Below are 12,083 nucleotides of genomic sequence, written 5' to 3'. Positions count from 1 at the left end.
ATGGTGCTCAGGCCCTGAGTCCAAGGCCCAGGACTGGCAAAAAAAAAAGAAATACTACAATAAATAAAAATAAGATGCATAACCTAATTAAAAAGTAAGCAATAAACTTCAATAGGCAATTTACAAATAACTAATAAATATGTAAACACTGCCCAACCTCATTAGATTTCAGGAAGAAGCAAATTAAAATAACACACACACACACACACACACACACACACACACACACAGATACACACACACCTCTGTTCCAATAGAGGTTTTTATTTGCATCTTCCTGATTACTAATGAGATTGGGCAATTTTTACATATTTATTAGTTATTTGTAGAGGTCTGCCTTAGCAATACAATGACCTCAGTTCAACTCTCATATGCCTTAAATTTCTTCAACAAAGATGAAATTCAGTGAGAAGTACAAATAGGTATGATTTAGCTATCTGCACTAGTTAGGTCCCTCTAAAACACCATATTGTCTAAAAGTTGCATTTAAAAGTGAATCTGCTTAGGAAAGAAAAAAAATAGAAGTTTAACAGAGGAAAAGAACAGTAAAGTTCTCTTTCTTCAGTAATTTTAGCAATAAAGATTTTTTATTACTGTGGCCTAAATGGAACAGATTTAATGGATTAATAAAAATAAAGCTGAGCCCTGAGCCCTTCTCGTGGCCTTGAACTTTTCAATGCTTCAATTTAATTTTTAAAATTAACATTGACTCTAGTGATAGGAAATTCAGAAGTTCTAATGATATTTCCTGTCTTCTTACTGGCAATATTGGAGATTGAACTCAGAATCTCACGCTTGCTACTTGAGCCATTCCACCAATCCTAATAGTGGATGTCTTTTTAAAGAAATTACAATCCTTGATTTTTGCAGAAGTCATGGCAGTTATTTTTCTAGCCCTGCACAATGTCCTTATTAAAACAGCACCTCTCACACCTGTAATCTTATCTCCAATTAACCACTCAAAAACTGGAAGTGGCGCTGTGGCTCAAGTGGTAGAGTGCTAGCCTTGAGCACAAAGAGGCTCAGGGACAGTGCCCAGACTCTGAGTTCAAGTCCCACAATTGACAAAACAAAAACACCTCTTACACAAACTATTATCACTTTTATTATCCATTTTAGCAGTTGACATCACACACAGTGAAATATAATGCAAATATGATCCCAGCCCACTTTTTAAACACCAAAAGCTTTTACTTTCCTTTGTGTTTTCTTTTTTCTTTTGCCAGTCCTGGGCCTTGAACTCAGGGCCTGAGCACTGTCCCTGGCTTCTTTTTGCTCAAGGCTAGCACTCTACTACTTGAGCCACAGCACCACTTTTCTATATATGTGGTGCTGAGGAATTGAGCCCAGGGCTTCATGTATATGAGACAAGCACTCTTGCCACTAGGCTATAGTCCCAGCCCCTCCTTTGTGTTTTCAAAGGTGGTTTTCAGCCTTTCTTTTTTATCTGATTTCTTTTTTTTTTGGCCAGTCCTGGGCCTTGGACTCAGGGCCTGAGCACTGTCCCTGGCTTCTTCCCGCTCAAGGCTAGCACTCTGCCACTTGAGCCACAGCGCCGCTTCTGGCCGTTTTCTGTATATGTGGTGCTGGGGAATCGAACCTAGGGCCTCGTGTATCCGAGGCAGGCACTCTTGCCACTAGGCTATATCCCCAGCCCTTCCCTTTCTTGATGTATTGTCCAGGGTGGCTTCAAACCTTCATCTTCCTATCTCAGCCTTCCAAGTGCTGGGATTATGAGCATGTACCACATGACTGGTTTTTCACCACTTTTATAGACATTAGAAACCATGGAACAATTTCTATTTTTAGGGGAAACGAACAGAACAAGCTCATACTTTTAGGGTTTTCTTATGTGGTTGAAAGATCGAGGGTGAACTAATTATCATGCATGGGGAGTAAATCTTTATGAAACATAACTTTTTTTAAAATTTTAATTTATTTATTAATTGAACACATTTTTTGACAAGGTGTTGTGCAAAAAGGGTACAGTTACATAGTAGGGCAGTGTGTACATTTCTTGTGATATCTTACACCCTGTTTTCCTATCCCTTCTCTAGGTCAGGTAGACATATATACAATACACAATGTATCAAGAATATATACAGTATCCATGTGGCCACGCCCAAGAAAGTTCGCCTGGGGCTTTAAATGTAATGTCGATATTAAACCATATGTCGACAGTAGTCTTATATGACTGTACATACATAGCTTTTGAGCTACTGTATTCCCCTGAGAGGTCAATTTTTGGCCTTTATACGTTGAGTAATTGTTTGGTTTTAGTTACATACTGTTGGGTCGCTGCCCCAATCCTGTGGGGAATACTATTTGACAAGCAGTTTTTGGTTTCACAGACTTGGTCTCTACTGTCTCTCTGTCTCCCTTTGTTAACAGTCATATATCAGGGAGATCATGCCCCTTTGTTTTCTGTGTTCTAGGCTTGTCTCGCTGAACATTATTTGTTCAAGTTCTGTCCATTTCCCTGTGAATAACAATATTTCACCATTCCTAATCGCTATGTAGTATTCCATTGTGTATAGGTACCATATTTTTTGGATCCATTCATCTGTGGAGGGGCATCTGGGTTGTTTCCATAGTTTGGCTATTGTGAATTGTGCCGCGATAAACATGGAAGTACAAATGTCTTTTTGATATCTTGGGACCTGCTGTTCAGGATAGATGCCTAGGAGTGGTATGGCTGGGTCATAGGGTAGGTCTATATTGAGCTTTTTGAGAAACCTCCATACTGTTCTCCAAAGTGGTTGTACTAATTTGCACTCCCACCAACAATGGAGAAGGGTTCCTCTTTCCCCGCACCCGCTCCAGCATTTGTTGTTGCCTGAGTTCAGAGTGTAGGCCATTCTAACTGGAGTGAGGTGGTATCTCAGGGTTGTTTTTATTTGCATTTCCTTTACTACCAGGGATGTTGAGCATTTCCTCATGTGTTTCCTTGCCATTTTTATATCTTTTCTTGTGAAGTCTCTCTTTAGCTCCTTTGCCCATTTCCTAATAGGTTTACTGGGCTTGGAGGGGCTTAGTTTTTTTAGTTCTCTGTAGATGACAGATATCAGGCCTTTGTCTGTTGCTGTGCTGGTAAATATCCTTTCCCATATCGTTGGCTGTCTTTCTATTTTGGTGGCTATGTCCTTAGCTGTACAGAAACTTTTTAATTTGTAGTAGTCCCATTTGTCAAGTCTTTCCCCTATTTGTTGTGCCCCTGGGACTATATTCAGGAAGTTCCTTCCTGTGCCTATAAGTTTTAGCGTCTTTCCTACTCTGTCCTTCAGTAGTTTCAAGGATTCAGGTCTGATATTGAGGTCCTTGATCCATTTTGAGTTGATCTTGGTGCATGGTGATAGGCTTGGGTCTACTTTGAGTTTTCTGCATATGGCTGCCCAGTTCTCCCAGCACCAGTAGTTGAAGAGGCTATGTTTATTCCATTGTATGTCTTTAGCTCCTTTGTCGAATATCAGCTGGCTGTAAGAGTGCGGTTTTATTTCTGGATCTTCAATTCTAATCCATTGGTCTTCTGACCTGAAACATAATTTTTGCCAGTCACAATGCTAAATGATATAAGACCAACTGGACAAACTCTTTGATTTCAGGGATGTTAGTCTATAAAAAGGTAAACAATATATAAATGATAGCTACAAGTAAAACAGTAAAATATCATGACAGAGCACCAGACAACCTAGCAAGTGTGAGGCCAAGTTCAAAACCCAGTACTGCCAAGAGATATACATACGTGTGTGTATGTATGTGTGTATACATATGTATATGCAGTATAATGGTATGTATATACTAATATATTATAGATTGTTATATGTTATATTGTTGGGGACTGTTTTGGCCTTGGTGGAGGAAGGGTGCCAAGAGCGAGAGACGCTGCCCTTCCCCCAGCCCTGGGACAATGTGGGAGGGAGCCCCTCCCACCTTTCAGCCTCAACTGGAAAAGAAGCCCCCACCCCCCTTGGGAGGCGAACACGTGCATGCCACCATGATAGAGTTGCCCAGCCCACAAAGGAAGTTCCAGGATCACTTGAGTGGCAGCACAGTCAGCCAATCAGTCAGTCACCCCAAGTCCTTCCCCTTCTGCCTTTGTCATCGTAATAAATTTCTCTGGCCCGCCCTGGGGGGGCTGAGATGCATTCCACCATCTCGGCATTTCCCTGGAGTCTTTTCCCGCTGATCCTGACATGTGAAGGGACGGGGGGGGGAGGCTCCGGCAACCTTTCCTCAACTTAGCGCAAGTCCATGAAGGTATGCCTTCATTTCCCATGGGCGGGAAATAAGGCCAAGTGCTCTCTCATAGTTTTGGGGGTTCGGGCATTCTCCCCGGGAAATTGGGGAGAAAGGGATCCATCAGATCCCTACACAGGGGAATAGGGATTCATCAGATCCCTACATTATATGACATATATACTATTAGACATGCAAATTAGGAATAGTAAAGTCACAAAGATGACTTCTGAGACGAGATATTCAAAAAGGTCTTAAAGAACTAGAGAACGAAAGAGAGAGAAACCATGTACCAAGGTGTACAGGCATGAAATAGCAGTGTGATCTAGTCATATATTATTTGACAGTAGTGGCTTGGCTATAGAAATGAATAGCATTTCTTTAAAATACCAATAATTTTAATGGACATTTAAATAATTTTAACAATGCCCAAATGCCAAAAGAATATGCTGTAAAAAAAAAAAAAAAGAGAAAAGAAAGAACATCAGTGCATACTAAGTAGATTGTCATGCCAATAAGGAATACTTCAAAGTCACAACATCACCTTGCTACAAAAATGGTCTTTTGCAATCTCTGGTTTCCATGCAGCCTTGGGACAAAAAACTGACAAATCAAAATGCAGCACCTGAACAGGCGCCGTGAAATGGGTTCAATCCATCATCTCGTTTCCTTGATATGTATCACGGGGCTGCACTGCTGAAATCAACACAAATGACAGATTGGGTGAAAAAAACGGTGTTGTTGAAAGAACAGCTTTCAGCTTCTACTTAAAGCTCAGACAATGGATAAATGGGGGTCTGCTTAAAGGGCCCCGTATGACACATGACTAGCTCTGCTCTTAGCTGTGGCTTCCTCCTTAAAGCCGGTGCAGGAGCATTTATTGTGATGCCATGTTAGCATCTGCACCAGGTATGCGACTGGGAATGAAGAAACAAAGTAAATGTGGCTTAGAAAAATTACAGGACTATCATCTGAAGTCAGTCTCACACGAAGTCCTACTGCATCAAACGGGGCCATATTTAATTGGGTCACTACAAAGCAACGTCTAGCAGAGAAAGCCACCATGAGAAGACTGGATGAACTGCAGTGCAGAGAACAAAAAAAAAATAGGGCAGAAATCTTGGGTTTCCTGCCAAGTCCAGAAAAAATACATTGCAGCAGACTGTGCAGAGGCATGACTGTCTTTTCATTGGCTGCCAAGAATCTCAGTCTGTTTTTAAAAAAATTTTTTAATTGCAGAGGAAATAGAAGCAAAATGTTAAGAAAAAAAAAACCCATTAGGTTTTGAAAAGATAGATAAGAGGTGGTAACTAATCAGTCAAAAATATTTATTGAATCCTAAGTACTTTGAGATTGTTAGCTACATTGTTACCTGCAAAGAGAGAAAAGGAAAGTGACAAAATTGGTGCTTTCTGGAGTTGACAGCTAACTGGAGAGAGAAGGCACACCAATGCGAGAATTGAGAGTAACAATCCAAGGCAGTACTATATTCTGTGATCATTGCCAAAATGATACACTTTCTAGACAATAATGCGGCTCTCAGATGAACAAGGTAGGAATTGAGCTATGATGGTGGAAGAAGGAGGTCTCTTTCCACAACAGAAGATTTATCCTGGTTCTTGGAGAAAGCTTGAGTGTTTTCTGTTTAATTTTTATTAGCACAAATTAAATGTACAGAGGAGTTTCATGGTGCCATTTCCATATATGCATATAATATGATTTGATCAAATTCACTCTTTTTCTTTCTCTTTCTCTTTTTCTGTTAGTCTTGGGGCTTGAACTTGGGGTCTGGGTGCTACCTCTGGGCTCTTATGCTCAAGGCTACGGCTCCACCACTTTGAGCCATAGCTCCATTTCCAGTTTTCTAGTGGTTAATTGGAGATAAGTCTCATGGACTTTCCTGCCTGGGCTGCCTTTGAACCTCCATCATCCAGATCTCAGCCTTCTGAGTAGTTAGGATTATAGGCATGAGTCACCACCACCTGACTATTTTTCTTTATTAAGACCCTTTATTCTGCCTCACTTTTAAAATTTGTAGTAGTTCTCATTATGCTATTTGCATGCATGCACACCCACACACAGGTATATGTATATATATGTATATATATACATATATATATATAGAGAGAGAGAGAGAGAGAGAAAACGCACTTAGGTCATACTCACCCTCCAATCATTTCTCTTGATTCATTTTCCAACAATCTCCTTTAACAATTGTCTTATTTCTAGATTTTACATATGAGAAAAAATGTGATGTTTGCCAGAAATTCTGGGTTCTGACCCTTTCTTTTTATCTTTCACTGGTAGAATAAAATAATATTGAGCAAGTCACTTTACTTCTCCAGATTTTCATCTTTGCTTATGGAAGTTTTAGGCTAAGTAATCTCTAAATTCTCTTGCTATCCTCAAACTCCATCATTCAATGATGTAAGGATTAAAGGAGCAAAATAGCTAATAGCATATTTTTAAAAATATCTTGAGGCTGGTCATATTGTTCAGTGACAAAGTGCTTGCCTACCACATGCAAAGCCCTGGATTTGATCCCCAGGACCCACATGTACAAACATACATAAGATCAGATAAATCCAAAGAGGAGCAAGGGTTTGGGGATAGCATGGGCTACATAGTGAGACATCGTCCCAACCTCCTTCCTGCCAATTTTTGTTTTCAATGTGGTTGTAAAGAAGCTCAAGTGGTAGCACACTTGCCTAGCAAGTGTGAGCTCCCAGAGGTCAAACCCCAGTAACTGCAACCACAATAATGATAATAATGTGGATTTTCTTTACTTTTTTATTTCCTTTTCTCTCTTCTCCCCACCTTCCCCTCTTTCTCCTCTCTTAATAACAACTTCTCTGGAAACCCTCCAGAAATAAGGATAGAGATAATGATGAACCAAACTACATCTATGATTGGGATTATTTAATGATTATACTTACTTCTCTCTGCTCCTAGTTCTTTATTTATACATATAGCTCATGTCTGTATCTCAAAGATGACTGAAGCTGAACTAAAGTGCTGTCTTCAAATAGCATGCCCAGGCTATGTAGTAAGTTGCTCTCTGTCTTTCATCATGTCTCTTTATTCAGTGTAAAAACTTAGTGGCTATACCTAACCAGGAGCTACTGGCGTTTGGACATGGGCCTAAAAGCTCCAGTGTCAAAAATTATACAAATATTCATAATCTAGTAATTATCTTTAAGAATTCATTAATCATTTCAAAGTATTTCTTTTGTTCATAAATCTTGTGTGTGTGTGTGTGTGTGTGTGTGTGTGTGTGTGTGTGTGTGTGTGCTGGCCCTGGGTCTGAGGTACTGTCCCTGAGCTTTTGTGTTCAAGGCTAACACACTACCACTTGAGCCACAGCTCCACTTTTGGCTTTTTTGATGGTTAATTGGACATAAGAGTCTCATGGACTTTGCTGCCTAGATTGGCTTTAAACCACAGTCCTTTGATATCAGCCTTCCAAGTGGCTAGGATTACAGTCATTGGCACTTGGCTCTACTTTTTGTTTTATTCACAAATTTTAAAAGTGAGATTCTTTTATAGACATTACATTTTCAGTAGAGGAAGGTTAATGACCATTCATGGACTTCCATCACATTGAAGAATCACTGCTCCAGTAACAGCAGCAATGATGGGCACATATACTATGTACTTGTCAAGGGCGTATTCTAAGCACTACACATATATAAACTCATTTACACAACAACCACATGGGGAAAGGTGTGCTATTATCTCCAATTGTGGGAGACAGTCACCTGCCCCTTTACTGTGAGACTAATCTTCAACAGGGGATAGCAATTGTCCTATTTTATAACACTATATGAATGGCAATATATCCTTGGAGAAAGTTGATTAAAAGTTGGGGAATGGGGAGGGGCGCTTTTTCCTCCTGCTTCTTGGATCAATAATGTCACAGATAGAGGAGGGAATAAGGCCTCACTGCAGGGATGCTAGACAGTGAACTAGAGGAAGTCGTGATGACCACCAATTCTGATGACCTGGTTCTGGATTTATTTACTTATGTAAGGGACTGAACCCAGGGCCTGTCCTGTCCATGGGAAGAATGGCACTCTACCATTGAGCTATATCCCCACCCTTGCTTCTGGATTTCTGTTAGATAAGAGAAAATAAGATTCTATTCTTTAAATTGCCTTTTTTAAAAAAAAAAAAAACCTTGCTAGATGGCACCAAACATAACCCTAATATGCCATTTTGTGGATGAGAAATCTAGAGTATTAGGATAACTTGTCTGATGTTACAAAATTAGTAAGAGGTAGAGAAGACTTAGTTCACACATTCTTACTCTATACTCATATTCCTACAGTATATTGCTCCTTGCTATAAAACTGTAGGAAGTGGCTATAATATAGGAAAGTAACTCAACAAATGTAGACTATAAACCAGTAACTAGAAGAGCTTTATTCCTGAAGGGGAACTGGATCTTTGAGGCACATTATAGTATACACTATTTGTGTGTGACGTTACACCCTTTTCCTGTGTTTGTGGCTGAGTTACTTTTTAATCTCTGGTTTTTAAAGCCAACAATCCAGGCATGTTATCTGAACAGAGATAGTACATAGCCCATGTGCCCTTTCCCTCTAGTTAGTCAATACTAGTTGGATTGGACTTATGTTTCCCCATGATGGTGATCATGGTTATGAGTTTTATTTAGAGAGGAAGACCAGAGAGTGATAACATCATCACATGTCAAGAACATATATCAACAGGATAGATCACTGGTTATTTTGATGTTTTTTTTTTTTTTTTTTTGGCCAGTCCTGGGGCTTGGACTCAGGGCCTGAGCACTGTCCCTGGCTTCTTTTTGCTCAAGGCTAGCACTCTGCCACTTGAGCCGCAGTGCCACTTCTGGCCATTTCTATATATGTGGTGCTGGGGAATCGAACCGAGGGCCTCATGTATACGAGGCAAGCGCTCTTGCCACTAGGCCATATCCCCAGCCCCGATCACTGGTTATTTTAACTTTGATCTCCTACCTTTAAAAAATGGACATTTACCTTAATTCAGTAAATACCTACTGGTATAACTACCTAAGGGAAAATATTTATCTGTTTTGGTGATTTCTGGATTATTCTCATCAAAAGAGAAAAAAATGTGGAAAGAGGACTGGCTTTCAAACTGCAGCCTTAGTATTTACCAGATTATAACTTTAGCCAAGTTACTTGTGTATTTATGAAACATGCATGTTATTATGCATGTTTCATACATTATGGTTTTGGATATGCCAAAATCCTATAAAATAAACATTCTTGGAAAGAGTAACCCTTTAAACACCACCACCCAGTAGGTTAATTTTTAACTTCTGGCTGATAAGCGTAAGCTAATGAGTAGAAGAAAACAGAAGTGAAAAGGATAATGATTCCCAATTTTGGCCTTGCTTCCTTTTGCTAGAGTTTTCTTAATAGTGATGAGTGGAAGATCTAAGATCTTAAGAAACTAGGGGGAAAAAAAACCCCTCAATTTTTGTTTTAAAACAGGATCTTTCGTTGAAGCCCATACCAGTCTTAAACTGTCAGTTTTCCTGACTTGGTCTCTCAAGTCTTGGGATTAGAGGTGTGCACAACCACACCTGGCTGAGAGCTCAAATCTGATGTCAACTAAACATGAACAAATTTCGTTTTACTTGCTTTTTTGTGTAGTATCTCGGGGGGGGGGGAGGGAATGTGGGGGGGAGGGAATGTTCCCTCTTTGAAGATGTGATACTTCTCCCAAGTTTAGACAGGTAGCTTCCCCTTCCCCGCTTTTTAAGGGTAGGGGATATTAGCTTGTGTCTTGAATTTCTCATCCATTAACCTTGTCGAGACCACGAGCCTATGTGTGCAAAAACAACTTGCAAGAGAGCTGTTATTTCTAAGTCAGAATATGTTCGCTGCCATTAAGGGTGCATTAATCAACATTCACTGGGTGCGGGGTTGGGGGTGGTGGTGGCTGCTTCTGGACTATTTGGAAGTTCCTTTGGGCCAAAAGCAGCAGCAGTCTTTTGGAGGAAAAAGAAAAAAGGAAGAGCTTCTTGTCTTTTGGTGCATGAAAGCAGTCACCTTGGAAACCAGGCTGGCACCACCTTTCAGTCCTAGGAGCTTAGCACCTCCTGTCCTCCAGTCCCCCACCCCCACCCCCACCCTCACCCCCGCCGTCTTAACGTCTAGGGCATTGCGCTTTCGTGGTCTCAGGTTGTTCACGCGGCTTTCTTTCCACCTCGTTCGCGGGAAGGTTCGAGAACATTGCCTGCTGAAGCTTTCCGGTCACTCCTTTCTGGCTGCACTTCACCTGCTTTCCCCCCCCGCCGCCACCCTCCTCCCCCTCCCCCGCTAAGGGTCCGTGGTAGCCCGAAGAATGCGCCACGACAACAACAACAACAATAACAATAACCTTCAGGGGGCCGGCTGGCGGCAGGAACTCTCTTAGATTTTGGAGCAAAGGGATGGACCAGGTAAACCGCCAGAAGGGGCGGCGGTCACACAGGTGTGCCGATTCATCTCAGACCACCGTCATCCCCCCCGCGCTCCGCGCCGCGCTAACCGGGCCGAGATAAACCTCGCGAGATAACGCCGCAAAAAAAGGGGGCGCGAGGAAGCCCCTGGGTCTCGCGAGAAGAGGGGGCTGTCGGAGGAAACGGACGGACGAATGGCCCCCTAGGCGACCCGGCCCTAGCTTGGTGGGCGGGGCCAGGCGAAACCCGCCCCCTTCCGGCTCCGCCCCCCTCCACCCCTGAGGTGTTGGGCCGGAGGGGGCGGGGGCGGCGGCTGGATTTCTCTCTCTGTCTCTCTCTCTCTCTCTCTCTCTCCGTCTCTCTCGGACTCTCTCTCTCGGTTTCCCACGGCGGGTGGCCCGGGGTCGGAGCGAGGAGCCTCCGGAACGCACTTGGGCCGGGTTTGAGGAGGGGGGGGCGGGGAGGGACCTGCGGCCTGCGGCCCCGCCCCCTTCTCCGGCTCGGCCTGGCGAGCGGCTAAAGCCCGCCTCCCGCTTCGGCCGGCCGCGGGGGGCCGCGTGCCCGGGGCCACTCGTTTAGTCTAGGCCTGAGCTCGTGCCTGCCGGTGTCGGCGGCGGCCGAGGCCCCCTCCATGGTGGGTTTCGGGGCCAACCGGCGGGGTGGCCGCCTGCCTTCCTTCGTGCTGGTGCTGCTGCTCGTGGTGGTCGTCGTCCTCGCCTTTAACTACTGGAGCATCTCCTCTCGCCACGTCCTGCTTCAGGAGGAGCTGGCCGAGCTGCAAGGCCAGGTCCAGCGCACCGAGGTGGCCCGCGGGCGTCTGGAGAAGCGCAATTCGGACCTCCTGCTCTTGGTGGACACGCACAAGAAACAGATCGACCAGAAGGAAGCCGACTACGGCCGTCTCAGTAGCCAGCTGCAGGCCAGGGAGGGCCTGGGGAAGAGATGCGAGGATGACAAGGTAAGGTCGAGCCCTTTCCCCTTCATTCACCCCATAGTGTGCGTGTGTGTGTGTTTCCTTTCAGCCCTGGGGGTGGGGATGTTAGCCTAGCAGTGTTTGTGTCTGAGCCTTTCCAGGATCGTAGCCTTGGAATCGCCCTTTCAACCCCCTAACAAATACCGGTGTCTGTCAAAAAAATTTTCCGGCTTATCCGTGTATACCACAGTATCTCTATCTAGTCCCTGCTGGAGACTGGCTGTGAAGTTCTGGTTTTCAGGAGTGGCCTATGTGTGGATGCCGCCTTTTCTCCCAGCTCAGCTGCTGAGCTGGCAGCGGTAATCATTTTGGCCTATGTGGCTGCAAATCTGGAGACTACCAGGTTTCACGTGGTTATTTTGGTATCATCATTATTCTGTGCATACTAAGCAATATTAATTTATTTAAAAAGTGAGGCCTCTT

General features: G+C 43.3%; 1 protein-coding gene and 1 long non-coding RNA gene across 3 annotated transcripts in view; one reads left to right on the top strand and one right to left on the bottom strand.

The window, feature by feature from the left end:
- Positions 1-8,523: 8,523 nt before the first annotated feature.
- LOC125340969 lies at positions 8,524-9,324 on the bottom strand. Its single transcript, XR_007208845.1, has 2 exons — positions 9,208-9,324; positions 8,524-8,975 (listed from the first exon to the last, which is right to left on the bottom strand). It is a non-coding gene; the product is annotated as an uncharacterized LOC125340969 (long non-coding RNA).
- A 1,712-nt stretch (positions 9,325-11,036) lies between these two features.
- The window catches only part of Golm2 (golgi membrane protein 2), a 40,961-nt gene continuing 39,914 nt past the window's right edge, over positions 11,037-12,083 (top strand). Inside the window, exon 1 of one of the 2 annotated variants that reach the window (XM_048332203.1) lies at positions 11,037-11,645. In XM_048332203.1, the coding sequence (XP_048188160.1) occupies positions 11,319-11,645 (327 nt within the window). In that variant the 5' untranslated portion in view covers positions 11,037-11,318. The remainder of the gene's footprint in view (positions 11,646-12,083) is intronic. The other variant, XM_048332204.1, reaches the window with a different exon arrangement.

This window comes from Perognathus longimembris, chromosome 23 (genome assembly GCF_023159225.1).
Source record: "Perognathus longimembris pacificus isolate PPM17 chromosome 23, ASM2315922v1, whole genome shotgun sequence".
NCBI lineage: Eukaryota > Metazoa > Chordata > Mammalia > Rodentia > Heteromyidae > Perognathus > Perognathus longimembris.
This window is presented reverse-complemented; position numbering and strand designations above follow the sequence as displayed.